The 26,415-nt window shown below is 50.0% G+C and overlaps 11 protein-coding genes across 11 annotated transcripts; 8 read left to right on the top strand and 3 right to left on the bottom strand.

Annotated features, from left to right (window-relative positions):
• Positions 1–61: 61 nt before the first annotated feature.
• N7443_005489 (uncharacterized protein) lies at positions 62–1,876 on the top strand (the record flags this gene model as incomplete). The annotated part of the gene is made up of 4 exons (XM_056885545.1): positions 62–241; positions 292–372; positions 438–1,625; positions 1,673–1,876. 4 exons carry the CDS (start codon positions 62–64, stop codon positions 1,874–1,876), a joined length of 1,653 nt encoding a protein of 550 aa, XP_056740993.1.
• A 113-nt stretch (positions 1,877–1,989) lies between these two features.
• Positions 1,990–3,302, top strand: N7443_005488 (NAD(P)-dependent alcohol dehydrogenase; the record flags this gene model as incomplete). Its single annotated transcript, XM_056885544.1, has 2 exons — positions 1,990–2,022; positions 2,208–3,302. The coding sequence occupies 2 exons, from the start codon at positions 1,990–1,992 to the stop codon at positions 3,300–3,302; spliced, it is 1,128 nt and encodes a 375-aa protein (XP_056740992.1).
• A 1,051-nt stretch (positions 3,303–4,353) lies between these two features.
• N7443_005487 (uncharacterized protein) lies at positions 4,354–4,962 on the top strand (the record flags this gene model as incomplete). The annotated part of the gene is made up of 1 exon (XM_056885543.1): positions 4,354–4,962. One exon carries the CDS (start codon positions 4,354–4,356, stop codon positions 4,960–4,962), a length of 609 nt encoding a protein of 202 aa, XP_056740991.1.
• A 565-nt stretch (positions 4,963–5,527) lies between these two features.
• N7443_005486 (Zn(II)2Cys6 transcription factor domain-containing protein) lies at positions 5,528–6,809 on the top strand (the record flags this gene model as incomplete). Its single annotated transcript, XM_056885542.1, has 2 exons — positions 5,528–5,596; positions 5,649–6,809. 2 exons carry the CDS (start codon positions 5,528–5,530, stop codon positions 6,807–6,809), a joined length of 1,230 nt encoding a protein of 409 aa, XP_056740990.1.
• A 93-nt stretch (positions 6,810–6,902) lies between these two features.
• Positions 6,903–7,871, bottom strand: N7443_005485 (RTA1 domain-containing protein; the record flags this gene model as incomplete). The annotated part of the gene is made up of 3 exons (XM_056885541.1): positions 6,903–7,363; positions 7,414–7,662; positions 7,712–7,871. 3 exons carry the CDS (start codon positions 7,869–7,871, stop codon positions 6,903–6,905), a joined length of 870 nt encoding a protein of 289 aa, XP_056740989.1.
• A 1,252-nt stretch (positions 7,872–9,123) lies between these two features.
• On the top strand, positions 9,124–12,612 carry N7443_005484 (putative nuclear pore complex subunit Nup85; the record flags this gene model as incomplete). Its single annotated transcript, XM_056885540.1, has 2 exons — positions 9,124–11,592; positions 11,638–12,612. The coding sequence occupies 2 exons, from the start codon at positions 9,124–9,126 to the stop codon at positions 12,610–12,612; spliced, it is 3,444 nt and encodes a 1,147-aa protein (XP_056740988.1).
• A 2,671-nt stretch (positions 12,613–15,283) lies between these two features.
• On the top strand, positions 15,284–16,393 carry N7443_005483 (uncharacterized protein; the record flags this gene model as incomplete). The annotated part of the gene is made up of 3 exons (XM_056885539.1): positions 15,284–15,395; positions 15,450–15,739; positions 15,803–16,393. The coding sequence occupies 3 exons, from the start codon at positions 15,284–15,286 to the stop codon at positions 16,391–16,393; spliced, it is 993 nt and encodes a 330-aa protein (XP_056740987.1).
• A 2,397-nt stretch (positions 16,394–18,790) lies between these two features.
• N7443_005482 (uncharacterized protein) lies at positions 18,791–20,445 on the top strand (the record flags this gene model as incomplete). Its single annotated transcript, XM_056885538.1, has 3 exons — positions 18,791–19,720; positions 19,783–19,908; positions 19,966–20,445. The coding sequence occupies 3 exons, from the start codon at positions 18,791–18,793 to the stop codon at positions 20,443–20,445; spliced, it is 1,536 nt and encodes a 511-aa protein (XP_056740986.1).
• Positions 20,446–20,625: 180 nt separating this feature from the next.
• On the top strand, positions 20,626–21,224 carry N7443_005481 (C4-dicarboxylate transporter/malic acid transport protein; the record flags this gene model as incomplete). The annotated part of the gene is made up of 3 exons (XM_056885537.1): positions 20,626–20,697; positions 20,809–20,901; positions 20,976–21,224. 3 exons carry the CDS (start codon positions 20,626–20,628, stop codon positions 21,222–21,224), a joined length of 414 nt encoding a protein of 137 aa, XP_056740985.1.
• Positions 21,225–21,661: 437 nt separating this feature from the next.
• N7443_005480 (uncharacterized protein) lies at positions 21,662–22,114 on the bottom strand (the record flags this gene model as incomplete). The annotated part of the gene is made up of 1 exon (XM_056885536.1): positions 21,662–22,114. The coding sequence occupies one exon, from the start codon at positions 22,112–22,114 to the stop codon at positions 21,662–21,664; it is 453 nt and encodes a 150-aa protein (XP_056740984.1).
• A 1,134-nt stretch (positions 22,115–23,248) lies between these two features.
• On the bottom strand, positions 23,249–24,886 carry N7443_005479 (MFS siderochrome iron transporter 1; the record flags this gene model as incomplete). Its single annotated transcript, XM_056885535.1, has 1 exon — positions 23,249–24,886. One exon carries the CDS (start codon positions 24,884–24,886, stop codon positions 23,249–23,251), a length of 1,638 nt encoding a protein of 545 aa, XP_056740983.1.
• Positions 24,887–26,415: the final 1,529 nt, after the last annotated feature.

Genomic DNA, 26,415 nt, shown 5'->3' with positions numbered 1-26,415 from the left:
TGTTTACTTTCTTCCGCTTTGGTTTGGATCTTCGGATATTGCGACAGCTCCACAACACGACATGGAGGCGCAGAACTTGCAAGCCGCTTCGACTTATGTCAATAATATCTTGCTGGCGCGAGGATTATTGAAGACTGGTCATCCGATTGACTTTGCGCAGCCTGAAAACGAAGATGGCGGGACTGAAGCTACCATGGCGCGGGTTATTAACCTGGTCAATGACCTCGTTTTGAGGAGAGACGTCTGTCCTTACTATTCTTGCTTGTCACATTGGTTCTGACAATTTTCTAGCGCGAATCTGAGCATCGTGAAAACCTGGCGACGACCATTCGTACGCTGCGCGCGGGCGAGTCGGAGCAGACCATGGAAATTGTATGTCATGTCGACAGGTGCTAATTATTAAGCTCCCGAGATTGCTAACGTCCATTTACATTTAGGTCAAACTCAAGACAAAAGCATCAGAGCTAAGTCGCTCTCTCGCGCTTGCAGAAGCCCAGGAGCGTAACCTCAAGGCCAACATGTCCAAAGCCGAATCGACCATCCGAGGACTGAAGGAACAAGTCCAGCGCATGAAGATCACCGTACAAACAGTTCGCGCGCAATGCGCTAACGATATCCGGAAACGTGATCTCGAAATGCAGAGACTCAAGTCACATTTGGCTGAGCGACAACGGGGAAAGCGGGAGGGGTTGGGTGTCACGATTATCAACATCAACCCCGGCGCAGACCGGTCACGGTTCGGAGCGAGTGGTGGAGATCACATCAACGATCCTGGATACAGTTTGAAGCAGGAGACGACCGATTTCTTGACGGAGCTATGTCAGACCCTGAGTGACGAAAATGATACCCTGATTGAGCTTGCGCGAAACACTGTTGGCACATTGAAGGAGCTACAAGGGCTGCCACAAGCTGAACCGGAGAATGAGGAGGGTGAAATGTCCGGGTTGTCCATAAGTCTGGGACCGAAGACGTCAGGGCCCGTGTCTACGCTGCCTACGTCTTGTGAAGAGCTGTCTGGTAGCATGGAAACAGTACTGGAGCACCTACGCACACTACTCACCAACCCCTCTTTCGTACCGTTGGAAGAGGTTGAAATCCGGGACGAGGAGATCAAATCCCTGCGTGAAAGTTGGGAGAAGATGGAGAAGCGGTGGAAGCAAGCTGTATCCATGATGGATGGATGGCAACAGCGTCTTGCAGATGGCGGAGATGGCGTACGGATGGAGGAGTTGAAGCGAGGCATGAATCTTGATTTAAGCTTCACATCCAACGACGACGCGAGCATGCTCAGCAGGACCTCTAACAACATCTCGCCTATCCTAGAAGACCAAGAAGAGACGAGCGAGCCAGAGGAACAAGTCCCTGAGGAGCCAGAAATTCCACAGACCCGATCAAAACTCCGCAAGGTGCCCGAGCGCTCTGACCGAGCTCTGCAGGAGCGCAGCGACAACGCCCGGCCCAGGCGACTCCGCAAAGTGTCCTTCACGCCTGGTCTGCAAGGATCACCATGTGAACCCACTCCCAACAAGACAGAAGAAGAAACGCTACAGATCAAGGCCTACAAATCCAACACCGTGGCCCGCAGACCATCACGGCGAAAGACAGATATCAAGCCCACTCGCCAGGTAAGAAGATCCAAATGACCATTTCGATCGAGTACTAACTCACCTAGGCCGATGGCGCCGAACCACGAATGAGCGTTCGTCAGAAACTAGCCGCAGCCGAGGACGAGGCCCGTGACGCCGCGCAAAAGGTCAAAGAACAGGAAACGCGCAAGCGCAGCAGACCCGAGAAGTCATCGAGCCGATCGGGAGGTCGACGTCGAAGCACACTCACTAGCGATGAACTGGATGATCTCATGGGGATGTCCCGATGAGGGATAAAATTGCTGGTATTAATACTGTACATATCAAGCGAGCATTGTAAATACAGGAGAGGGTTCCATGTTGGATTTAGCTTTAATGCATAATTTCGGTGTTGCCACAGGCCATGAAGACGAAGATGAAGATGAACCTCGGCTCGGTCGGTTCTCCGCATATTTCAGATTTTAGCGCAAGCTCCACCACGAGCTTGCCATGGTCCTTTCAATATCAGTAGTTTTTCAATTTCTTTTCTTCTTTCATACCAATTCCTAAGCCTCCATACCTATTCAACCTCCAATTCATTCCACACCCAACACACCAACACAACCACAATGACCTCCCCAGCAAAAAGAATTCCACGGCTGGGTCGCCCACGACTCTACAAGCCCCCTAACATACACAACATTCACTCCCAAACCATTCACCCCAACCGACGTCGAAATCCGCATCACCCACTGCGGAATCTGCGGCACAGATGTCCACACCCTCCGCTCCGGCTGGGCGCCAACAGACTATCCCTGCGTCGCAGGCCATGAGATAATCGGCCACGTCGAGCGCATTGGCTCGTCCGTCTCAACACTTCCCTCTTCACCAGCATCCCGGTCCATCAAAGTAGGTGACCGCGTCGGAATCGGCGCGCAGAGCATGTCATGTCTCAAAGCCGATTGTGAAGCGTGCGCAGATGGACAGGAGAGTTATTGTGCACGGATGACAGGGACTTACAATAGTCGGTATGCGGACAAGTCTAAATCCTATGGTGGATTTGCAGAACGATGGCGCGGACCTGCGCATTTCGTGGTGAAGATTCCTGAGTCGTTGCCTTCTGCTCAGGCTGCGCCATTGCTATGTGGTGGCGTCACTGTGTATGCGCCTCTGAAGAAGTATGGCGCTGGGCCCGGGAAGACTGTTGGGATTGTCGGGATTGGGGGATTAGGACATATGGGTGTGTTATTCGCGAAAGCGCTAGGTGCGGATTCGGTTGTTGCGATATCGCGATCGAGCTCGAAGAAGAAAGATGCGGTTGAGGGCCTTGGGGCGGATGGATTCATTGCCACTGGCGAAGATAAGGGGTGGGCGAAGAAGTATTCGCGGACGCTGGATGTTATCATCTGTACTGTTTCTGGGCCGGATATGCCGTTGGCTGGGTATTTGAGGTTGTTGAAGAGGGATGGCGTGTTTGTGCAGGTTGGGGCACCGGAGGATGCGTTGCCGCCGTTGATGGCGTTTTCGTTGATTCAGAAAGGGGTTAAGATTACTGGGTCGAGTATTGGGAGTCCGGAAGATTTGAGGACGATGTTGAAGTTGGCGGAGGAGAAGAAGGTGTTGCCGTGGATTCAGGAGAGGAAGATGAGAGATGTAAATCAGGCGTTGGTTGATATGCATGAGGGGAAGGCGAGGTATAGGTATGTTTTGAAGAATGGGGAGCAGGCGAAGTTGTAGATGGATTCCTGGTATTGTACATAAAGTCAGATGTCTGCTTGTATAGTTTTGATTTAGACTGGTTGGGAGCAATTCAAGATCCGAGGACCTGGGAGAGACAACTGAAAGACTTTTTTCGAGGACCTTGGGAAGTAATTCAGGTGAAACCTTTCCACTAAGCCTATAAGGTGTTCTGCCTTCTATCTAACTATGGTCCTCGCCCGCTCCTATCGTCTTCCATTCCCCTTCCTTTTTACATCCTCAAGAACGGATTGGAAGGTTGCAGAAGAGTTCACTTGGCCTCGATAAATTTTGTCTTCTCTAGATTCACTCTACTGTTAATCGATGAAAAGCTTCTACCTTGTTTTCACTTCGGCAATTCTGCTATCATGGCCCACACTTGGATTTGTTCAGTGCTAAATATACATTTTCTTCTACGGCGAAACTCTCCACCCTATCTCCCCAACCGACAAATGCCACGAATTCCCGTTCCACCAGCCCCTGAACTAGTCTCAATCCTGCTTCGGCAGATGGTAATGTTGGTATCTTCTATAGCGAGGCTACTGTGACCAAGACCCTGCTGAGACTTACAGGCCATGGGTATACTCCACCACGTGACCATAAAGTTTAGCTCATTGCAACCTCACGTTTCGCTAGCTTAACAGGGAAAACAAGGTTCAGGAACCAAAAACACCATGGCAGCCTATGTAGACCCACTCATGATATCACCTTACTCCTTGGCTGAAGAAGCATATACGGGGGTCCCAATCATACGGCAACAACGCAGACCTGTCACGTGACCAGACCCTGGATGTGGGGGCCACGCAAGTGATTGGCCCAGTGCCCTGCACTGCCTTCAATATCGCTGGATTAGGGGTCATGCGGCGCATCGGGCCCGATCGAACCAGTTTTGCCCAGTGCACTGCATCGCCCCCAGCCCTCTCAGCCTTGCGATGATGGCATTATTTTCGCCCTGATATCTGACCATCGGAGAACATATAAGGCTAGCCTTGCACTAGACTCACTCGAAACTAAACATCTCAACATCTGAATCAGTCCAAAGTTACACACAATGAATCACCCCACCAGCCTCTCAGCCCAATACCACATCGCTCATAGTGTCTGGCGGCATGATTACGACATCTCAGGGTCGCATGTTTTCCACGTGGACAACTCTGCGTTCCGACCGGGCAAACCAGACCTGACATTCCACGCCGGTCTGGACACTACCGCCCCTGTCGCGGGGGTTTGCAAGTTCCGTCACTTTTCCTCCGATACCGAAATCGGTCTAGGCGACCCGAGCAAGCCAGGAATCAGTTGGGAGCGCATGAGCCGAGAAAGCCTCCGCAAAGTCCAATACGCTTTCCGCCTGAACTGTGGTGACGGCCGGCAACACCGCTTCACATGGAAGAAGACTAGTTCGCTAGGCGGCAGCCATTCTGGAAACCTAAAGCTAGTCGACGAGTCGAGCGGAAACGTGGTGGCTGTCTTTTCATCCGGTGGATCCTTCTCTAAGAGAACCGGCCAGCTGGACGTTTATGCCAACTACGGTGAACGATTCTCGATCATGGTGTTGATCTCGGGCATTGCGTTACGCGAGAAATTGAGACGGGAGAATAACGCTGCTGCCAGTGCAGGTGCAAGTGCGGGCTCCGCGGGGGCCGCAGGTGGGGGCTGTTAGCCAAGAGCCAAGCATCTGGAAACAGAATTATACGAAGTAACGAGACATGAATGTGGGGTGGGGGGGATATGGAGCTGTATTTATATAGCGCCTTTCAGCGGGATTTGGCGTATTTGTTTTTTGGTTCTACGTGATACCGGCCGCGAATTAGCCAATAATCAATATAACTAAACCAATCATGAGTGGATCCAACCCTAATGGCTAATAAAAAGCTTGGAAGTCGGTTAGGTCCGGCGCGGACCTTTGACCGGACCCTGCATACCAAGCCTTGGTGCGAGGCAGTGCAAGCGAGGCAAGACAATGTTTCAGACCATACAAGCTTCACAGTTTGATCGACAGGGTTCGTTATGTAATCGGGGAATCGGTGCCTCGGGGAGTATATCTCGTGTGAATGCTGTTGCCTACGCTTTTACTACTCTGGGCCATGGGGAGAAATTTTTCTAGTTCCATACCTTAATTTCCGTTTCTTATTTTGCTTATTTTTGCTTGGTGCCGAGCCTTATTCTGAGCCTCTTCTATTCAGGCCTTCTGCCATGAATATGAAGTTCGTTTCGGTTTCATGACTATGGCGCTCCGACGACCGCACCGGAAATCCCGACACGGGTGCATGGAATGCAAGCGGAGACGAGTAAAGGTTTGTTTTTAATTACATATAGGGCTGGTATCGGTGCTGATCTTCATGGCAGTGCGACGAGGCAAGGCCTACCTGCTCCAACTGCCAAAAACGACATGCGGAATGCGAGTATGGTTCGTCTAGCTCGCTGCTCTGGGCTAATGAAGAACCCTCGGTGAGGTTGTCATCGCGTGCCTCCGGTTCCGATAGTGGGCTGCACGGTGACCCCTCATTGGGAAGTCCTGGGTCCGACTCCTTGGGGTTGTTAGGGAGACTGAGCGGCGATAGCTCGACTCCCGCTGCTCCCGCTGTGTTGAATCTGCATGATCTCGAGCTGATGATGCAATGGTGCAATGCGACGTTCCAAACCCTCTCTCGTAACGATCGCACAGACCCAATTTGGCGAAATGCAGTTCCAGAAGAAGGCCTTTCGCATCCATTCCTGATGCATGGTATTTTGGCTCTGTCTTCTCTGCATTTGGCTAGGACTGCGCCCGAGGCCTCAGGTCGGGCTGCGTACCTGAATCGTGCCGTGGCTCACCAAAACCAAGCGCTTGCACTTTTTCGCGAGCTTTTGGGGGACATTAATGAGGGAAATGCTAAAGCCATGTTTGCGTTCGCCAGCATCGTCGTCGTCTACACTTTCGGCTTCCCCCACACACCCGATGTGCAAGATCCATGGACCTGTGTGGACGACCTATACCAGGTTCTCGTCTTGACCCGAGGTATTTCACAAGTGATTCGATCTCCAGCCGATTTCCTCAACCACGGATCTTTCGCACCAATTCTCCAAGTCGACGAAAGCCCTGCGCCATTGCCAGACGATGCGACCACTGCAATCCGACACCTCCACGAAGCCAACGAAATATGTCGGGCCCGCGACCCACACCACGAGACAGACGCCTACACCGTTACAATTGACAATATCGCCGAAATGTTGAGCTGGGCGTATGGCGGCACGACCTCGACAGTCATCGCGGGCCGGTGGGCCATCAAGCTGCCGCCACGGTTCTTGGACCTGCTACGCGAGCGGGAGCCATTGGCGCTCGTAATGTTAGTGCATTATGGCGTGCTACTACAGCATCTGAAGCATCGCTGGTGCTTTGACGACTGGTGTGTGCGGGTTGCGAAAGCCGTGTGGGCAATATTGGATGATCAGTGGAGACCACTGGTTCATTGGGCGATGAGAGGGATCCTCGGCGAAAATTACCTCGAGCAGATTGACAATCTGTGATGGGATGAGGGTATAGATGCGATAAATTCGCAGAAAATCAATTGTTATGGAGATTGCGGGCTAAGTCTTACTACCGAGATCCGCCACAACGCCCTACACCAACATCTGTCCGTCGGAGACGCTCAACCCGCCTTTTGTCGTCATGGTCTTTCCCCTACCAAGGAGACAGTTGACCTCGCTCGGGTGAATCACAATGAAAATTACCATGAGAACAAACATCAACAATCCATCGAAAACATAAATGAATACCTCGTTACTCATGACGAACCCATCGGTACCCTGAACGTACTCGACAACACGAACAACAGACCGAACAAGCACCAAGATGGAGGATGTGTGCAAAGCATACATATGTTTCCGCCATGGCGTATGATCAGCCGCAGTCGCCGCACTCGGATGCGAGACCAACCTCCTCTGGAACAACAGTGCGCTGATCAGGAAGAACCCGAAGAAGAGAATCTGCACGATCAACCCGCCAACAATAACGTTCTGGCCAGTTTTGGAAGAGTTACCACCTCCAAAACCACTGGCGCCGCTGACCATAATCCCGGCCCCTATCAACATGAATCAGCAAACATCCCACAATGAGATCCAGGAAGCATACCAGAAGCCTGCATCAAAAAACTCAACACATCCCCACCCACAAAAATCTTCGTCGTCCAATTCACTCTCACGAGCGCAAACCTTTCCCCTTTCACAAGGACAATAATCCTTCCAAGCTCCATATAAATACTTGCCGCGAACAGCGCCGGCGCGATCAGCAGCAATGTGCTCTGGATGATATACGGCCCTGTTGTCCAATTGGGGGATTGTTGCGCCGACATGGCGCGCCCGATATACCCGACCGTTTCGACTGGTATTATTAGCTGAACCCCTTTCGAATGTTCGGGTTAGAAACATACAGTATCCGCCAAGGACGAGCGGGATGAAGAACCATGTGCGCGTGCGGAAGAGATGGTATGTGTGGAGTAGGGTGACGACAGCGAAGAGGATTATGAAGAGGACTGCTGCGCCCATTGAGGGGCTGTACTGGTATGCTATCCAGCCACCGTGGGAAGACATTTTGCTTTCTTGCTTGCTGTCACTTGCTCTTGGGTCTAGGTGGTAGCTAGAAGGGATTCAAACGAAATGAGATGTTACAGCAAAGAAACAATTACCAAAAGACCAGCAGCCAGCCTGCTTAAATATTGAAACAATCCCGTTCCAATCTATCAATCTCTTCAAATGATTACATCCTGGAAAGAAAAAAGGCAACATTATTTCCCACCTGGCCAATCTCTTTCGCATCTCCGATGCCACTTACATGGTTCTCCAGTGGGTCTCGTATATCTCGTATTTCATACTTAATAGGGTTTAACCTTATCTGTGGCTCGCAAATTAGGATCCTCAATTTGGACAGGGATTTGTAGATCGATGGTCGATTGGTGAAAAACTGGGTCTTTGGGGTTTGATCGGTAGGCATTCACCTTTTGCATCTTATTCGTGTTCCGCCCTGCTTTGGGTTAGTGGCATGCGGGTTCCTATGTATTGGGGGGGGGGTACTATGTGATTCTCTCTTGCTATGCACCTCTTTTGATGCTCTCTGCACGTACCTCTAGTTTCATTTTCGAGATTTGTTTTTTATAGATATTTTTGTAAGTTCCAGTAACCGATCAGCCTTTGGGCTAGGTCAGGGCCGCGTATTTGGACTCATCTATAGAATTTTTCTCATCAGAAAACACCATACTTGAAACCGGCCTCCTCGACACCAAAAGCGTATTTGTTTAGGGGTGAAGGAATAAGTCTACTTCACATTTGCTATTAAGATGACACCAGCTCTTCTGTCCAAGATATCTTTACAAAAGAGAATACATACGGCCCGTTGTTATCCCGGAAACTTCCTCGAAGCACCGCAGCATCTACACCAGCATCTACAACAAGAACAGCTCGTGTTAACAAAAGATTCTTTAGCGCTCAACCATTTTTCATGATTCGTAATCATTTGGTTTCTCTTGTCTTCGGGAACAACTTTCTAGATTGATTATGAGCCTCGACACCTGAAGATGCAGGCTTCGAGCATCTAACCACGTGACCAATATTTTCACGGGCTTCTCACGCGTCGAAGAGTGAGAGCTAGCAATCACAAAACACCGAGCGCTTCGGTGGTCAACTTCGCCTGACCTTACCGCATTGCCATTCCTTTGTTCTCCAACACCTCGCGCCTTGCCCTTCTCCTCTCACGCCCATTGCTGCCTCTGTTCTTCAGTTGCGGCCCAAAGTTGCGCCTTCTTTCCGGCGCCATTGATTTACCACTCCTGCAACAACAACCGCAAAAATGACTTTCAAAGTCCCATACGATTCAAGTCCGCCATCAACACCGGATAAGGGAAAGTCACAATGGAGTCATATCTCTACAACCCCCGCCGGTCCTCCGCCTTCAGAAGGCGACTCCTTCACTCCACAAGGACATCCGAACTCGAAGCTTTTCAACAGCTCTCAGATCGAATCGCATTCAAATCAACCGGTCTTCGATAATTCTCTCTTCACCAAATCAGGCGGATTCAACACAAGTGACAGCATCTTCGGTTCCTCTTTTGGGTCTGAGTTTGCACAGTCCAAACCGACAAAGGCGGCCCCCAGATCCTTCGTTGCATCCCAGTCTCACTTCGGTTCGACTAATGGAGGGGGATTCGCGCAATCCATGAACTTCGGGCAGTCCAATGGATTTGGACAGTCAGCCGTAAACCAATACGAGGAAGAATACGAAGAGGGCGAAGAGGCAATGGAAGCGGAGGAAGAGCTTGAGGAGGAGGATGCAGAGGGTGATATGGATATGAGCACTCGTGAACCCTCGACCCGTCTCAGCTTCTTGGACTCCAACTTCGGAAACCCGCTCCCAGCACAGACCTCGGCGCTCGGCCAGCGCAAGCCAATTTACACGAACCCTACGGATGCGAAGCGACCGAAACTTGACGAGCGCTGGGTGCAGCAACCTCCGACTCGCACGACCAAGCTTTCCCCCAAAAAGTCCTCTGCGATGCCCTCCATCCTTCACCAGCTCGCTGTTCGATCCCGCCAGGCTGCTGTCGACGAACCGGCTGATATGATTATCAACACGGAGGATACGCTCGGCCGAATGCATGACGAGCTTAGGGACATCCAGTACACACATCTCGATCTCGATCTCATTCTTTCATATACTGCGAACAAGTTGGCAGCAACCTGGGATATTTGCGCGGATCGCAGTGGGATAGTTCGGCCATACGGCTCTGGATCCAGCATTGGCCCTGAGAAAATGGCTCCAGATCTTGTCAAAGCGAGTTTCCTGGCCTCCTTGATGTTGCAAATTCACCATCCGGGCCGTGCGTCTAACCCCATCGCCACTGCCTCTAACCCGGCTGCCCGAACCGGGCACAACAGTATGGTCAAGGCCATGCAAAGATCTGTCGTGGCCACACCATTGCCTCAGATTCTGCTCGACTGGTTGAACGGTAATCATGCATCCCAAGCTAAGGACTTGCAAGCACTCCGCTACGTCGAGCCCAACCCGACAGCCTCCACAAATTTCTGGGATATCATCAATTCCGCTGTTCTTCGCGGCCGCTTTGCGGAGGCAGCCGAGATTCTTCGATCTGCCGATTTCAACTACGCGCGATCGGCGCTCGAGGACGGCCTGCCACAGCCGGGCTACCGCGGTGTTCAATTACAGAATATTCAGCGCTGCGTGAACAAAGCGCTTTCAATTTTGGACTCTTGCCCGGGCTTCCAAGATGACGACTGGGACATAACCGGTCCTGACTGGAACCAGTACCGCAAGCAGGTCCTTGCTGCGGTCAACGATCTAGAGGACTTCGCCGAGGGCGAGGAGAGAGATCAACCCAATCCTCCCCTGCAAGAGAACCGTGGCTTCCAGGCCGTCAACTTTGGCCTGGCAAACTTCGGGCAGAAGCCAATCTCCTTCAGCCAATCTGCGCGCATGGCCGAGAGCCGTGTTCCTTGGAGCATCTACCAAAGCCTGCGAACTCTTTACCGCATCATTCTCGGTGACCCGGCCACTATCAAGGCCCAGTCCCAAGATTGGGTGGAGGCAACTATCGGTTTGACTGCCTGGTGGGATGGCGAGGATGACGAAGGTACACCTGGAATTGACTTCCGCACCAGCACATCGAGCAACGACTTTAGGCGCTCGCGCGGTTCTCGAAGCCAAATTCGTTCTGTAGATCGCAACACACGGGATGCCTATCTCCGACGCCTGGATCTTGCTTTCGGCAGCGCAACCAACGAGCCATCTGACAACACCGGATTCCGGGTGAACACCATGAATAGTGTTGAAGTTGGTCTGGCCAATGTGTTTGAGGGTAATGTGCAGGGTGTTGTTGAGTTGATGCAGTCCTGGTCGCAGTGTGTTGCTTCTGCTGTCACAGAAGTTTCCTGCCTCGGTGGCTGGTTCACCTCTGCTGAGAACTCGAAGAAGATGCCTGGTTTGACTGAGAATGATTTGATGGTTTTATCCTACGGACAGGATAACGGGCCGACTACTCACAAGCTCAACCGGGTTGATATTATGTGCGATTATGCCTTTGGTTTGAACGATCGGGGTTCGATCGAGAATGAAACTGGCACTCGGGAGGGCTGGGAGATGGCCTTAGAAGTGTTGAGTCGTCTTGATGATGCTAGCGCGACGAAAAAAGCTGTGTCTGAGATTGTGGATAAGTTGCCGCTGGATAATGTGGCACAGATGGACAAGTTGGTCATGCTGTGCTCGGATTTGGGACTTGAAGATACGGGACGAAAGATCTCCGAGGTATGTTTCTTGAAGCCGACAGAAAACAAATGCTAATGATCTCAGCGATTTGGTGACTCGAATGCAGCCAAGTCCGATAGCTTCGGGCTTGCACTCATTTGCTATGCGCGTGCTCACAACCGCCGCAAGGTGAAATCCGTCGTGGATCTCTTGATCTCCTACAGCTTGGTTCAGTCTCGTGCATACCCTGCGACGGCCGACTTGGACGCCAACCTTCGATCTTTGATCAAAGATCCCAAGGCGTGTTTGACATCCATTGCATCCATTGACGAAGACGCCGCTGCAATCCTTCAGTTCTACCTCAGTGGTTACGCAACCTTGCGCCGGTACTACGAGATCCGCGACGAGGCCCTGGACCTAGAGGAAGGCCAGCAACCCCGCTTCAAGCCTCTTGCCCGACGTCGCGCAGCCGCCAAGGCACTCACAGCCGTGGTGAGCAGCGCCGCAGACAACATTTACGGAGGCCTCTTCGATCCCAGCCGCGACTCCGCTGTGCAAGTCGACGGACTCCTCGCACTCCTGGGCGAAACCCTTATCTTCGTCAACCGTAAGTACGACCCGATATGCGCTCGGAACCCGAATATTGACGGACACCCAGAACCCACCCCGATCCTCACCGTCTCCCAACAATTCACCATCCTCTCCGCGATCGAGGATTTGGAAACAGTGACACCCCGCGTCTTCGCGCAGTGTGAAGAATGCTTCCGTTCCACTTTGCTAGGCTACAACAACGTCCCCGAAGGCGCCCCCCTCTCACCAAATACCATCCTCAAGAAATCCATATCCAACCTCTCAGCGTCAACATTCTCTCTCATTGGAAACGAGCTGTTTTCAGGTCCCACCTCAGCTGGCAGCTCAGGAGTCCTTGTCCCTCGACCCGGTGACAAGGACTTGGGCCGAGCCCGGGGATGGGACTGGCGTACCGGTCTGCCGGAGAGCACCAGGGGCGAGGACGTGCTAAGGATGCTTCGATTGGGTCTGGCTAGGGGCTTGAGCTTTGGGTCATTGGGGGCCGTTTAGAGTCGAGCTGAAATGGGCCTAAGGGCTTGTATGATTAGTGGAATTTGTGAGACATAGCATTAGCATAATGTCTGTTCAGGGATCCTGAATGTGTGTTGGTCTTGTGGTAGATGTGTAGATCGTAATTTAGGCCACGGAATGGATGATCAGGATCGTCATTTTGTTCTGTCAGTAGGCTAAGGTCCCCAGGCCCTGTGGTAACAGGCCGCACATGTCTACGGGGTGGCTAAGTGAAGACACTAGTTCGTGATAGAGTCATAAAACATCAAGACAGAACAGGTCAGGTGCTCGGCTGTTTCATAGTTTAACATTCCCGGTTTGTCTCCAGTGGATCTCAGCCCTATGGCTCCAGTTTCCAAGATTCACGCGAATCGTGCGTCAGCAGCTGAACGTGGGAGCCTAATCTCCACCAGAAAGTCCCAAGATGAACACCGAACATCCCTAGGACACCGCCAGATATCGAAGTGAATAACCACGGGAATCAGAAACCACTATAGTCAAGAAACTAAGCAAGACGGTGTAGAAAGAGTGACAATGAGGCGCAGTTGCGGGAACACAACGCCCGATCCCCATCACCATTCAATCCGACTGGACTCTGGACGAAGTGGACCCGCCTCAGCCTCGCGCGCCTGCCCCTCACCGAACGCCGCGTATTCCAAGCTCCTTATTTCCCGCTTGCTTTACTGTAGAGCCTCTGACGTGAGGTACCATGACTCTGACTGACCATGACCATGATTATGACTCCTCCCCGGCACTAACGCACTAACCTAGTGTAGGTAGCCAAGCTCCATCTACCGGGACCCCCGAAACCTCAAAGTTTCTGCTTCTAAATGGAGAACACGGATCAGGCCAAGTGGATCGGCATAGCTCGTATTGGTTGAAGTCTTTCGGTGATTTCCGTTAGTTTCTGCCTGGGGCTCTCATAGGGCTGGACGTTGCGGGATGCCTTGCAGCTGCTTCTGTGGATCTGCAATTCCTCACGCCCATGTCACCGAGGGGCTTCTTTCTCTTCGTTTCTTTATATATTGTCCGCCCGGCTCGGGGTTCTCTTCAGCACTTCACTTCAGCACTTCAGCACTTCAGCGCCTTCATTCCCTTATTGCATTCACACGGGCTGGATCTCGACCTCGATCTCGCTCTTTTTCAGCATTAATATTCCCCCACATTTCACCATTTCATTTCATTCCTGCTCCCGATCGCGTAACCATTCCACCATATCATCACCATCACTATCACCATTGCCAATCTCATTCTCACTCACTCCTAGAAGGAGAGAGACATTCGAAATGTGCTACAAAGTCGTCGAACGCTACTCTGTCTGCAAATGTATCTACCACCAACACTCAATCGATCCCTGCTCTGCATACGGTCAGCGCGGCCACGCCGTGCAGGAAAAGACCGTGCTTGTAGGCTATGCGTGCTCGAGGCATTCTGCTAGGGGGTCGAGTTCTTCGCCTGACGCTGGTCGTTGGCCGGATTCCGGGTATGAGAGTTCGAAATCTTTTCGTTAGACGATGATTCTGGGCTCTGTGGATGGAGGGTGTGGCTGGTTGGCTGGGTTGTTCTCTGGAGTATGACTTGGCTTGGCTTGACTATGGGTTGCGGGCTTTGTGCGTGGATAATGGGTGAGTGTATGGATCTCTCCTTGATGGAGAGTCCATCAGGAGCACGCTTGTGTTCTCTTCTTGATGAAGAGCAGGACGAAGAACTGAACAGATGGTACGAATGATGGATAACGAGAACGAGCGACGTCTACAATTCCAGATCGAGATCTCTGCCGGGCGCGGAGGTCGTGGAATAGAATGATCTGGTTCTCCGGTAGAACTATGAGTGATGGAAGCAATGTATACTACATGGACATTTCACTCTAGAGCGTGTTCTTTATGTTTTGCGTTTTGCGCCTCGCAGACTGGTTCTGCATCTTTGCATGTGAGTGAGGAGTATGATGCTAGTTCGATATGATATTTTGGAACTTGTTACCGATGGTCAATGTGAGGTATGACGCTGTAGATTATATTTAGTACAGAGCTTCAATTGCTTTCCCGAGTACCTTGGGGGGTTAGACATAAGGATCTCCATTAAAACTAAGACCTCTTCATGGCTTGGCTGAAAAGCCACTGTATTCTATCTTTATGGACATCTTTCTGTCGTATCGCCTGTTCCTTCGAATATAACGGCTAAATCAGCAGATTCAAAGAAGACACAACACGACTCCTTTGACCCTGGCCGAACTGAGCCAGTGGTTTCTGTAGGACAGGGCTTTTTTTTTCTTCTTCGAGGCTTGAACAGAGAGCATAGGAAATGAAGAAATTCGGAAAGGGAGAAAGATACCACGAGTGATTGGGCGTTAGCATTCCCGGCGTTCGGGCTGATGGCCGCAGACTTGGCATGCAATGAGGATCACCTACACTCTACTCCGTCCTCAATCAACCAACGATACTCAGACCTATGGAACACACCTATTTACAGCATCTATATTGACAAACAATTAAATTTACGAGTTACAAATCCCCACAATGCTTCAAGATTCCAATTCGCTAACAGTCTCCCACATGGCACCCACCCCACCCGCCCGGAAAAGCCGAGCCCAGATCCGGGGAATTGCCGGCTATAAATTCCCCCACATCCCATGAACCTCAAACACAAATCACTTCAACATTGAATTGTCAACATGTCTCTCAACCCCATAACAGTCCTATACAAGGAGGTCAATGGCAGCAAAATCAGCACAGACATCTACCTGCCCGCGACCGCATCTTCTGAGAAGAAGCTATTCCCCGTCAGTGAGTTCACACCTGCAGTACACCCCGCAGAGCTACAGACACTAACCATAACAGTAATCAACATCCATGGCGGCGCTTTTATGCTCGGCCATTCGCGCATGGTCTCCATGCCGCAGATCACAGACTGCCTTGAGCGCGGCTGGATCGTGCTGGTCCCCAACCACCGCCTTTGCCCTGGTGTGAACTTGCTCGAGGGACCGATGCGGGATATCCGGGATCTGCTCGCGTGGGTGCATGATGGACACCTCGATGCGGTTCTGCAAGAGCAAGGTCCGTATGGCGCAGACTTGGACAACATCGCAGCATTCGGAACATCAAGTGGTGGGCATTTGGCGATGTCGCTGGTATGTTATTTCCTCTTTGCTCGGGTCGCTCAGGCTTTAGGTCAGAAGAACTAATTGAAGTAGGGCTGGAATACTCCCAAACCACCCAAGGCAATCCTATCACTATACGGCGCTGTGCATTTCACGCATCCATTCTGGAGAAAGCAACTTCCCCACGTGCAGGCCAAATTACCACCTAACCTCGATTCCTCATTCTTAAATAAGATCTACAACGAGGTCCCCGTTCCAACAGATAGTTCCGTCTCGCTGGAGGGACAATCCGAGTCCGGTGGCTCAAAGGGCCCGGACTTCTCCCGCTCCCGCGACGCATTCGCTTTTACGCAAATCGCGTCCGGTAATGTATTGTCTGCTATCTACCCCGACTCGGAAACGAAGGATCCTACTTTCAACTCTGTGGATCCGCTGCAGAATGTTACCTCGGAGTTCCCGCCAATTTATATTGTGCACGGACAGGCTGACACCATGGTGCCGATTGATTTGAGTCGTGAGCTTTTTGCTAAATTGAAGAAGGAGGGCGTTAAGTGCGGAATGACGGAGGTTCCGGATGAGGAGCACACTTTTGCTAATATGATGAAGGTTGGTTCGAGGACTTGGTGGTTGCAGAGGGAGGGATTTGATTTCTTGGAGGGTATTGTTGGGAAGGGGCCTCAATGATCGTTTAGTAATAGAACTCGTTAGTGTAGTATTTCCACGATCTCTAGCATTATTCTTTTTGAAGATCGAAACTTTATACCACGGTCATCAATATCAAATGCCGATTTCATTCCCACGCACTGGTAGTTTCCCAGCCTTGCATATATTAGGCCTCTACTTTCTTTTGCCCATCATTTGGTTCTCTTTCCCCTCCTTACCTATTCATTATATGATCATCTAGATACCCTAATGACACACCTTCCTTGAATCGGCTCTCGTGCACACAACCGAGCCTCATCGAGCGTTTTAATCAATGGCCACTTTTTCAATGTGCCGCACCGTTGAGTCCCTTAAATAGGCCAGCAACAGCAAAATCTGCTTATCCCTTTGTAAAAGTAGGTGTCATGGACAGGTCACAATACGACTGCGGTGTAGAAAATCGCACAGCACACTTCGGCTTCACAGTCCTGCATGTGCACATTCATATCTATGCGCACTATACGTAGAACGATGAGAGTGTCTTGATTGGCTTGCTATAGAAGTTATGGTCAAATCTCAAGTAGCGCGCTGTAGAACTGCGTCGCTTATTACGGCCCCTTGCGGGCTGTTACTAATCGGCGGGTCACACCAAGAATTGGCGGTCTGTTGATACATATGCGGGCGGTGTTAACTTGTTATTGGCTTTTCACGAACATCCTCAATCCACATTGACTGTCTGGAATTACACGGACTCGGGTCTGTAGAATAGTCTTACAGGATGCGCCTGGAAGTGCGCCTAGTCAGGCAATAACTGAGTATTCTCCTCCATGCAGGATGGTTGTCCTTTATGACACTGATAGGTAGATTGAAGTATTCTTGAACGGATAGGTTCCAAGAAAAAGTAATAATCAAGTAACTTATCATTCAATTGCCCAAGTATCATATGTCAGAGTACTTGTACTTAGACATGGGCAGGTCCGCGGGTTGGGCCAAGAACTCAGCCCACGGCCTAACCCACTTGAAATTTACAAAACCGAACCCAACCTCTGGCTTCAGTATATGTGGAGAGGCTGGATAGAGACTAATCACCTCTATCGACTCCTATACATACTTTTGATATATGTTCTTGAGAAAGACATATCACTGGACCTTGATCTAGAGGCTGTCAAGCTGCAAATTGACAGCCTTCCTTTGAAAGTCTTCCGCAGCCATTCTGTAATATCCTTGAGGGCATCGTTGTCACGCTCGCCCTGCACGAATTGGGCGGTGAAAACCATCTTCTGGCATTCTTATTTTGTCTCCCTTTAGTTATCTGGATCGTCGGGAATGTCATCACTCCGGGTAATGGCGGCCGATTTTATGCCAAAATCACTTTTTCATATCATGTGCAAGCATCGTGAACCAACTGTTCGATCATAGCACGCTAGGGGCATTTATGAGAAGGTCGGCGACAGCCTAGTATTCCACCTAGCGAGAAGAATAGTTAGTCGAAAACCCAGTTTTCAAAAAAGCGTCACGGTGCAATAGGCGAGCCTCCCCGCTCGATCTTGTCAGTTTAAAATCCCACTCTACTATGGATCCTATCGAGAAACCCCCCCAATTAGCCCCGGTTGTTCGATGTACCGGATTTCCTCTACACCGCCTGGCGTTCCTGGCGCCCCCACAGAAAACTTAGTTATCCCACTTTTTTTTTCTTTCTTTCTCCAGAGATCAACATGAGGGTAATATCTCTGTCTTGGGTAGATAGGCAGACCGCTGTTAGATAGCGATCACTTGAATCGGCGTAAACGATGTGCCCAGTGATCTTTTTAGTCTGAGAGGGATATCGGATCCCACCTGGCGCAGTTTCACGCCACCGCCAACTGTGGGCGCGGGGTGCCTGAGAAAAAATATCCCCTGGGCGGGCCGAGACCGAAACCACAACATGCCACCCCAACGGTTGAACAACGGTTGAACGTCGGTAGCACTGTGCCTCAGAATGCACAGTCCAACAAATGACGGTATGCGGTCTTCTCCGCATCCCCGGAATGGCCAAGCCTCTACGTGCCGGTGCAGATGCCGGCTAATTGACTGAAAACCTCCTTGTCCGAAGCATACGGGGGTCTTTTTCCACCTCGTGATCCCGAACCGACCCCTGACGCAATAAATCGGACCGACCAGCCAAACATAAGCCAATCCCGGGAACCAGAGTGGGAGAAAAGCCTGCCGTGGCGTTCTCAACCCCGACGTACCCCGACTGCCAAGGGCAAAACCCCACTGGGGCACCCGCTTCGTAGGGTAATTCTCGCGTGGGGGTCACCCAATTCCGGAGGCACGAGGACTAGTGCGTTTAGTAGTGTGGGGGGCCAATCTTGCAACCTTTGTCATAAGAATGTAGAAAAACCCTTTCCCCGGAATTCCTCTCGTGAGAATTTGGCCTGGTTGAAGAGACAATCCACAATGGCGGACGATATTTCACGACACAATAAGGATCTGGGGGTCGAGTATGAGAAGGAGAGAGTTGAGAATCTCGAGCATGTGGCTGAACAACAGAACCTGGTTCCTCACATCGATCCGGCTCGTCGGATCGTTGTCGAGAAGAGCCTGAAGCGCAAGCTTGATGCTCGGTGCAGTCTGTTCGTTTTGATCTATATTATGAATTACCTCGACCGCAACAACATCTCGGCGGCTCGTCTGAAGGGTCTGCAAACCGACCTCAACCTCACCAACAACCAGTACTCAACATGTCTGAGTATTCTGTACGTCGGCTACATCTTGATGCAAGTGCCTTCCAACATGTTCATCAACCGGATCTCGCGGCCATCGTGGTACATTGCCGTCGCCATGACCCTCTGGGGTATCATCTCCACATGCTCCGGATTCGCCAAAAGCTTCGGCGACATGGTGGCTATTCGGTTCTTGCTGGGTTTCGTTGAGGCTGCCTTCCTTCCTGGTGCCCTCCTCATTCTCTCCAAGTGGTACACCCGCAGGGAGTTGACCACCCGGAACGCAATCCTGTTCTGTGGTAACCTCATTTCGAACGCATTCTCGTCGCTCGTTGCTGCTGGAGTCTTGTCCAACATGCAAGGCGTCTTGGGCCACGCAGCTTGGCGCTGGCTTTTCTGGATCGAAGGTTCCATCACCATGGTCATTGCCATCTCCGCTGGCTTTATCTTGCCTGACTTGCCTACCAACTCGAGCGGCTTCACCGAGGAAGAGCGTCTCGTTGCCCAGCTTCGTATCATTGAAGATGTCGGCGAGGCCGATACTGATTCTGAGGAACAGAGTCCCTTCAGTGGTCTCATGATGGCCTTGAAGGATTTCAAGATCTACATTATGATGCTGGCTTTCACTGCGTACGTCGTGGGATTGTCATTCAACGCTTTCTTCGTAAGTATCATCCTTTGCTACAACCATGGCATATACCAGCCACTAACTACTTCTCCTCATAGCCCACCCTCACCGGCACCCTCGGCTTCAGTTACGTCCCCACTCTGCTCATGAGTGCTCCCCCGTGGGTCTTCTCCTGTATCTTCTCCGTTGTCAACGCCTGGCACGCCGATAGAACCCAAGAAAAGGTAATTTTCCGTCCCATCGCCCACATTAAACCAACAAATCCAGCTAACAACCCTTAGATCTGGCACATTTACGGTCCAATCTTCATGGGTCTCGTCGGCTTCATCATTAGCATGTCAACCTTGAACGTAGCAGCCCGCTACGTCGCCCTCTTCCTGCAGGCAGGATCCTACGCGGGTTTCATCGTCTTCTACTCCTGGATCAGTTCCTCCTTCCCTCGACCGCCCGCCAAGCGGGCCGTCGCTCTGGCAATCATCAACGCCTTCAGTCAACTGGGTAACGTTGCCGGTTCATACGTCTGGGACCTCTCTGAAAACGGCTATCGCAAGAGTTACGGAATTGTGACGGCCATGTACGGCATTACCATTGTCGGATTCTGGATCTTCCGCATGATTCTCATGAACTTGAACAAGAAACTCGAGGAGAGTGAGGCTGAGTGGGATGCTGGACATACCGATCCCCAGACTGGGGCTACTGTGATCATGGAGAGTGCTGATGAGTCGCTGCGCATGCGCAAGGGCTTCAGATATCTGGTCTAAAGTGCTGGGCTGCTTCGATCAGGGTATTTCCTGGATAAGACTTGGCGGTGTTCCAATTCTCTTGCTTCCGTAATCGCGGATGACCAAGACGGGGTCTCCAGTTCACTTAGCAACTGTGTTCACACGAGAGCAGCGATGACGAGTCGTGTTGTATTGTGATTATATCTTTTATTTTTAGAAATGACATATTATGAGAAGCTTGAAATCATTCTACTGCCCTCCTTACGTTTCGTTCACGAGCATTACAGTTTCGTATGTTGCAAAAGCGACTGCACAGCATAAAAGCACGGGTACTTATTTATTCTTCTTCTGGGCTCCTTCAACTTGGTTTGCAACCTTGCTAACCAGACAATGATGGGGTAGTTATGGCGTTTCTATGCCCCCAGGGAGGATTCCCTTTGGCAAGCTGCTATCAAGAATGCGAGTCCTAATGAGGCGCTCACCATAATTAAGAGGGTAAGCCACATCCATAACGTTAGATTCTGATAGGGAGCTGATGCTAGAAAAAACTAGGTGATCACAGTATTCAGTTATTTAAACGACCCGAGGTCTGGGGACGACTCAAGACCACCAACAAATTGATCCGACAGGAATTAAAACTTACACAAGACGCATACAACAAAGCCAATAGAAAAAATACACAAATCTTAGATTGTTGGGATGAATGGTTTACGGGTCGTCTGGATCGGGTAGTCGAGCATGCTGTTAAATGGCTCACAGATACACTGAACGACATGGACGGCGAATGGACTGGAAAGAAGGGCAAGCTCAGGGCCTAGGTGATTCGTATCGTGAAAAGCCTTCGGACTCAAATAGGCAAGAAAGTTAAGCTCAATACCTAAGACCTAATCTGAGCATTTGATTGAATATATCGTATCACAGGGCTGCTATGAAAAAAAAAACAGAGCGCGAGCTGTGTACTATAAGATCTCGGGAGGAATTGTTCGAAATACATACAAGATAAACTAGTAGATAAATGTATTAGTGCACCTGTACTTAAGAAGTCATAAAAGAGCAAATCGGTTATCTCTCAAAAGTCATTAAACCAGAGAATATCCTCCGGTGAATCCATATCAGTAGACATATGAGATATAGGTATTACGTCGCCGTTATATGCGAGTCGGAACAGCCTATTTAGATAAATGTGCATAAATCCCGGGTAGAAGCGCTCCGAATATTGATTCGTTGCCTTCCAGTCGGGGTCTATAACCGTCACCTAAGCGCCGTTTTTCTCTTTCGTATCCGGCTCATCCTGGATGTAGGTTCCTGCAGGCTCGGGGTGGCGAATAAAGGATTGTAGAGCCACCTGATCAATCACCAAGCACCAACGAAAGCGATTACCTAGAGGTGCGGGCTCGTTGTTGACAAAGGCTTTGAAATGTTCCCGGATTTGGGAAATAGTGGCCCCATCAAAACGAGCCTTATCCTCGAACACAAGGCTGCGGTACCCCTCGCGGACTAGCCGATGTGAATGCCTGTCCTGGCGCCTTCCGTTCTTCAGCTGCCAGTCTAGAGTGGCAAAAATGTTTGCTCGAATCGCATCAGCGGCGGCCTCCCAGTGAAGGTCAGACTCGGGGGTGTAGACAGTGCGATAGATAGTGTAGCCCCAAGGCCAGCGGTGAGTTATCTCTTGCTTAAGAAGTGTTGTCGCTTCACATCGGGGCGCCATGAACCAATGCTCGATATTCCACTGACGTATTTTTCGCAGGTGGTCGAATTCAGTCTCACTGGCGGGGAAATCCTCGGACGACCATGGCGTGTCCCAGCTCTCATGATGGAACCTCCAATTCCATTCGACACAGTCGGGGCCGTAGTTGTGACATTATGGAGGAAGCTCGAGGTTGTGAAACATAGAGCTCGACAGGTCCCAAAGGAATGTATATGGGGATTCTAGATTACTTAAGTAATAAACATGAAGGATAATTGTATCTCCGGTCCACCGCGGTATCCGTATTGACATGGAACGATGGACCCAGGCACCAGGCGCGGCCAACACGAGGCACGGGTGGCAGTAAGTCGGGTCGGTCGTGGCCTTTGATACACGTGACGCCAAGACCGCCCACGGTGAGCGAGCGGCCTAAAACGGCGTCAAAAGCGGCCGTTTCTGGCCTCCCATTCACCGTCTCATCCTTATGTGTAGTTATAAGATAATATATTGCCAGCGATCTTATACTGGTGATAGCGTTAGCTTCGCCCCACAATCCCTAATAGTTGCAGCGGTCAAAATTTTAAGGCCATACCTAGTTCCTCCTGAATAAAGAATAAAGAATAAAGAAACGAAGCGGCAGCCTATTTGTGATTCTAATAAGTGAACGTTCCCATCTCCATTTTTGTGAGTCAAAGTTTGAGGACGCTAGAGGTCACTTTTTGGTTTGGAATACGAATAACGTATATGTTATTTGCGATTTGAGTTAGGGTAATTAATTGCACAAACGGCACTGACTGACTGCTGCATGGCCTCGATTCTTGAGGTGGCGTGGCTGACTTCTTCTTGATCTACTTCGAATGCAATCACTTTTTCCTGCCGACGACCCGATATGAGACAAATCCCACTGAAAGCGAAACGATATAACACGCGTCAGCTATTATCGTAATCTACCACTGATCTGATCACTCCAAAACACCACAACGCAATTCCCACTATGCGCTAAAAAGCGTTTATACTGCCACAATTAGATGCGCATTCCTTGTCTATATACATATGGTGTAACAACAGAACTATGTATTCATCCACCGATCGATCCATAATCTAGGGATATCTTTGCTATTTCAGTTCCCGTAGCTTCAGCTGCGGCCGGTGAACCTATGACCACAGGAAGTTGAGTCTCGCAAGTCCCTTCTTCCGTGTCGTTTCAGGTTCGAGGTTGTCTTGGCTAAGGTAGAATTGCATCAAGCCGACAATCGGAATATTCGCCAAACCGAGGATGCGTGTTTTCTTCCAGCCCTTATAGCCAAAGTATAGAGCCAGAAAGATTGGAACGTTGATGTACGACGAAATGAATGACTTGGTACTCCAGTGGCCATGGATAAACGTGCTGAAACCTCCTGTGAGAATTAAAAGGAGGATCAGCACAAGCGAAGCCCAGGTCAAGTAAGGTTGAAAAGGCGCAGCCCACGGAAGCTCTCTGTGGCGGTCAATCCCCTGCTTCTTGCAACCGTAGTAGAATCGGAGGTATACGACACAGATAATTCCCCAGTCCACCAAAGTCGAGATCGCCACAAGGGCCTGCAACCAGCCAAAGACTGTGTTTGCTGACTTGGAGACGACCATATACCCCAAGCACATAAAGACCCCGAAGAAGCTGATGGCCATATAAGGCACACTGAATCGGTTCAGCCGGGCGAAGACAGCAGGAGCATGTCCCTGGATTGCCATGCCAAAGAGGATTCGGGAGCCGTAAAGGATAAATGAATTTCCAGCTGACCAGGCCGAAGTGAGTATAGCGGCATTAATAATCGAGGGTGCATCGTGTATCCCTGCCCGATGAGCGGCAATAACGAACGGGGATTGGGAAGCTGTGCCGGTTACATGAAGGAGGTTTGGGTCATTAGAAGGAATAACCAAACCAGCCATGAATATGGACAGAACATAGAAGACAAAGACGCGGACCAGGATGCGCTTTGTTGCCTTTGGGATGGCGTGCCTTGGAGATCTCGTCTCAGCTCCAGCAACGGTTATGTTTTGAGCTCCTGCGTATGCAAACACTGCATTGTTCAGAGTTGACCAGAAGCCGAGAAATCGACCCAATGTACCCTTGATGCCAAGATACTGAACGAAGGGCCCTGGGTCTTTCCAGTATCTGAATCCAATCGATTGGCCATTTGGTCCTCCACCACATGTAATCACAAGGGCCATAATATTTAGTCCAATGATTAGTAAGATTTTCAGCATTGCAAATGCAAACTCAAGCTCTCCGTAGATTCTGATGAACAATAATGCAGTGACGAGTATCAGCATGCCGAAAACAGTGATCCATATTGCGCTGCTGACAGTAATCCAAAATTCAACTAAGATCGAAGCTGCCACAATCTCAGCAGGGATAGTCACCAAGTAGGAGAATACTTGATTCCATCCATTAGCGAACGACATGGCAGGGTCGAAGAAGAGTTCTGCATATCGGACAAGACCTCCACTGAGAGGCACTAAAGTGCCCATCTCTCCAGTAGTGAGGACAACACTGCAGACAACAAGCCCAATAACAGTATACCCAAGGAAGGCACCTAGGGGCCCTCCCATTGCGAGTGCTTCGCCAGAGTTGAGGAATAGTCCTGAGCCGACTGTGCCGGCCAAACCAATCATCTGAATGTGCCGCTGGTGAAGGCCCTGCTTTAAAGTATATCTTTCGTTGAATCTTTGCGCAATATCATCCGTTTCATTATCAAATACTGGAGAGACGGCTTCTTCTGTAAGAGGAATATCTGAGCCTATCTGAGACGACATGGTTGTAGATATTGCCAAGTGAAACAAGTTGACAGGGGCCAAGATGTCAGCTATGAGTCGGCGGGGGTGGCTTAAAACGGCTTTCTGCCCCTTCGCCATTCGATACGTCACATGTAGTGTTCTAGGCTTTGAGGGCTGCCACATAAATTAACCACGGGATACGGAAGACGACGGAGGGGTTCGGGTCAAAGCCTCAGAACCAATGATTTGACTCACCGCTTTAAGTGCCGCCGAACTGACCGCCCAGGTCCACACCCACCAATCATATTTTTACAACAATTAATCATGCTTTTTTTTTATTTGTCCTTATCCTTTATAGCGCGTCTACTTTCCGTCACCTCTACAGTATCTAACTCTCCGAACACTTATAGTAGATCAAGAACAGCACGCACTTATAAGCCAGGTCATACTAGGTAAAAGCACCCTTTAATGGGATCACTTTAAGATGGTGTTGCTGCCGTGAGGTTAGAATGCATAGGGGAAATATATAGGATTGTAATCAGCTATTGCTCTGGCTAAGCTAACATAATTATTTAGTCTATTATGAAAGACAGTTTGAGAACTATTCTCTATGAGTGGCTAGTACAACTGATCTCGATCTATCCTATACCAGCTACGATAGTAGAAATGGCCTATTCTATCTCTTACTTATCGTATCTTTCGGGACTATCCTTACTGATCTAACGGCTTTTTCGTTTAATTCAATTTAAACGCGGCTCTTCAATCGAGTGAGTATCATAGAAATGCGTGGAAACAGAATTTGAATAATTGCCAGACTGGTACCTGCAAAAAGTTGGAAAGAAAACAGAGAAATATCAAAGAGATGCTCTTCGTTCTTTTCCACCCTTTCAAAGGTTTGAGAGAGGATAGTAAGAACAGAAAGCAGTAACCCCCTGAGACTAGCGGTATATAACTTGACTGGGTTGTCAATCCTATGTAAATCAAAGCTATGTATTAATAGAATAGGCTTGACGTTGGGTTAGCAACGGTTCCACGATAATGGGGACTTTGGAAGAGCGTGCCCACAGAAGCTTAGCCAAGAAAATGGGCTTATGCCAAGATATATTTTCTTTTGCATACTCGCCACCTAAGGCGACTGCGCCAACCCCCAACAGCGATAAGAAGGAAGTTCAAGAGCGTAGAGTTTGTACACGGCCCCGATAGAATGCCTCTCATTCTTTTGAAGCAGTACCATTTTCGTCAGAATACATAACTTCGAGAGTCAACTTCAAACTATTAAAAAGCGGGAAAAGGCTTTTCAGGTAAAGAGTACACGTGTATCAGGTATAAGATGCAGAAGGTACCAGCGTCGCCTTTGAGTTCAGAAAATACGAATATTGACGAGAAGGGGCCAAGAAAAGAAAAGGGGAAGGAGAGGGGAGGGGAAGAGCTAGAACGATAAAGAGGCTTGAGATAACTAAATTAGTGTGTACTTCGGGCCAAATCAAATGCGCTTCTGTCACCCCTGCTTTCTCCTTATCTACTTCTCGTGAAATTAAAAAATGAAAGTTCAGGAGAGCTACTTACAA

This window comes from Penicillium atrosanguineum (assembly GCF_028827265.1).
Source record: "Penicillium atrosanguineum strain IBT 20685 chromosome Unknown utg000004l_segment0_segment0, whole genome shotgun sequence".
In the NCBI taxonomy this organism is placed as follows: Eukaryota; Fungi; Ascomycota; class Eurotiomycetes; order Eurotiales; family Aspergillaceae; genus Penicillium; species Penicillium atrosanguineum.
This window is presented reverse-complemented; position numbering and strand designations above follow the sequence as displayed.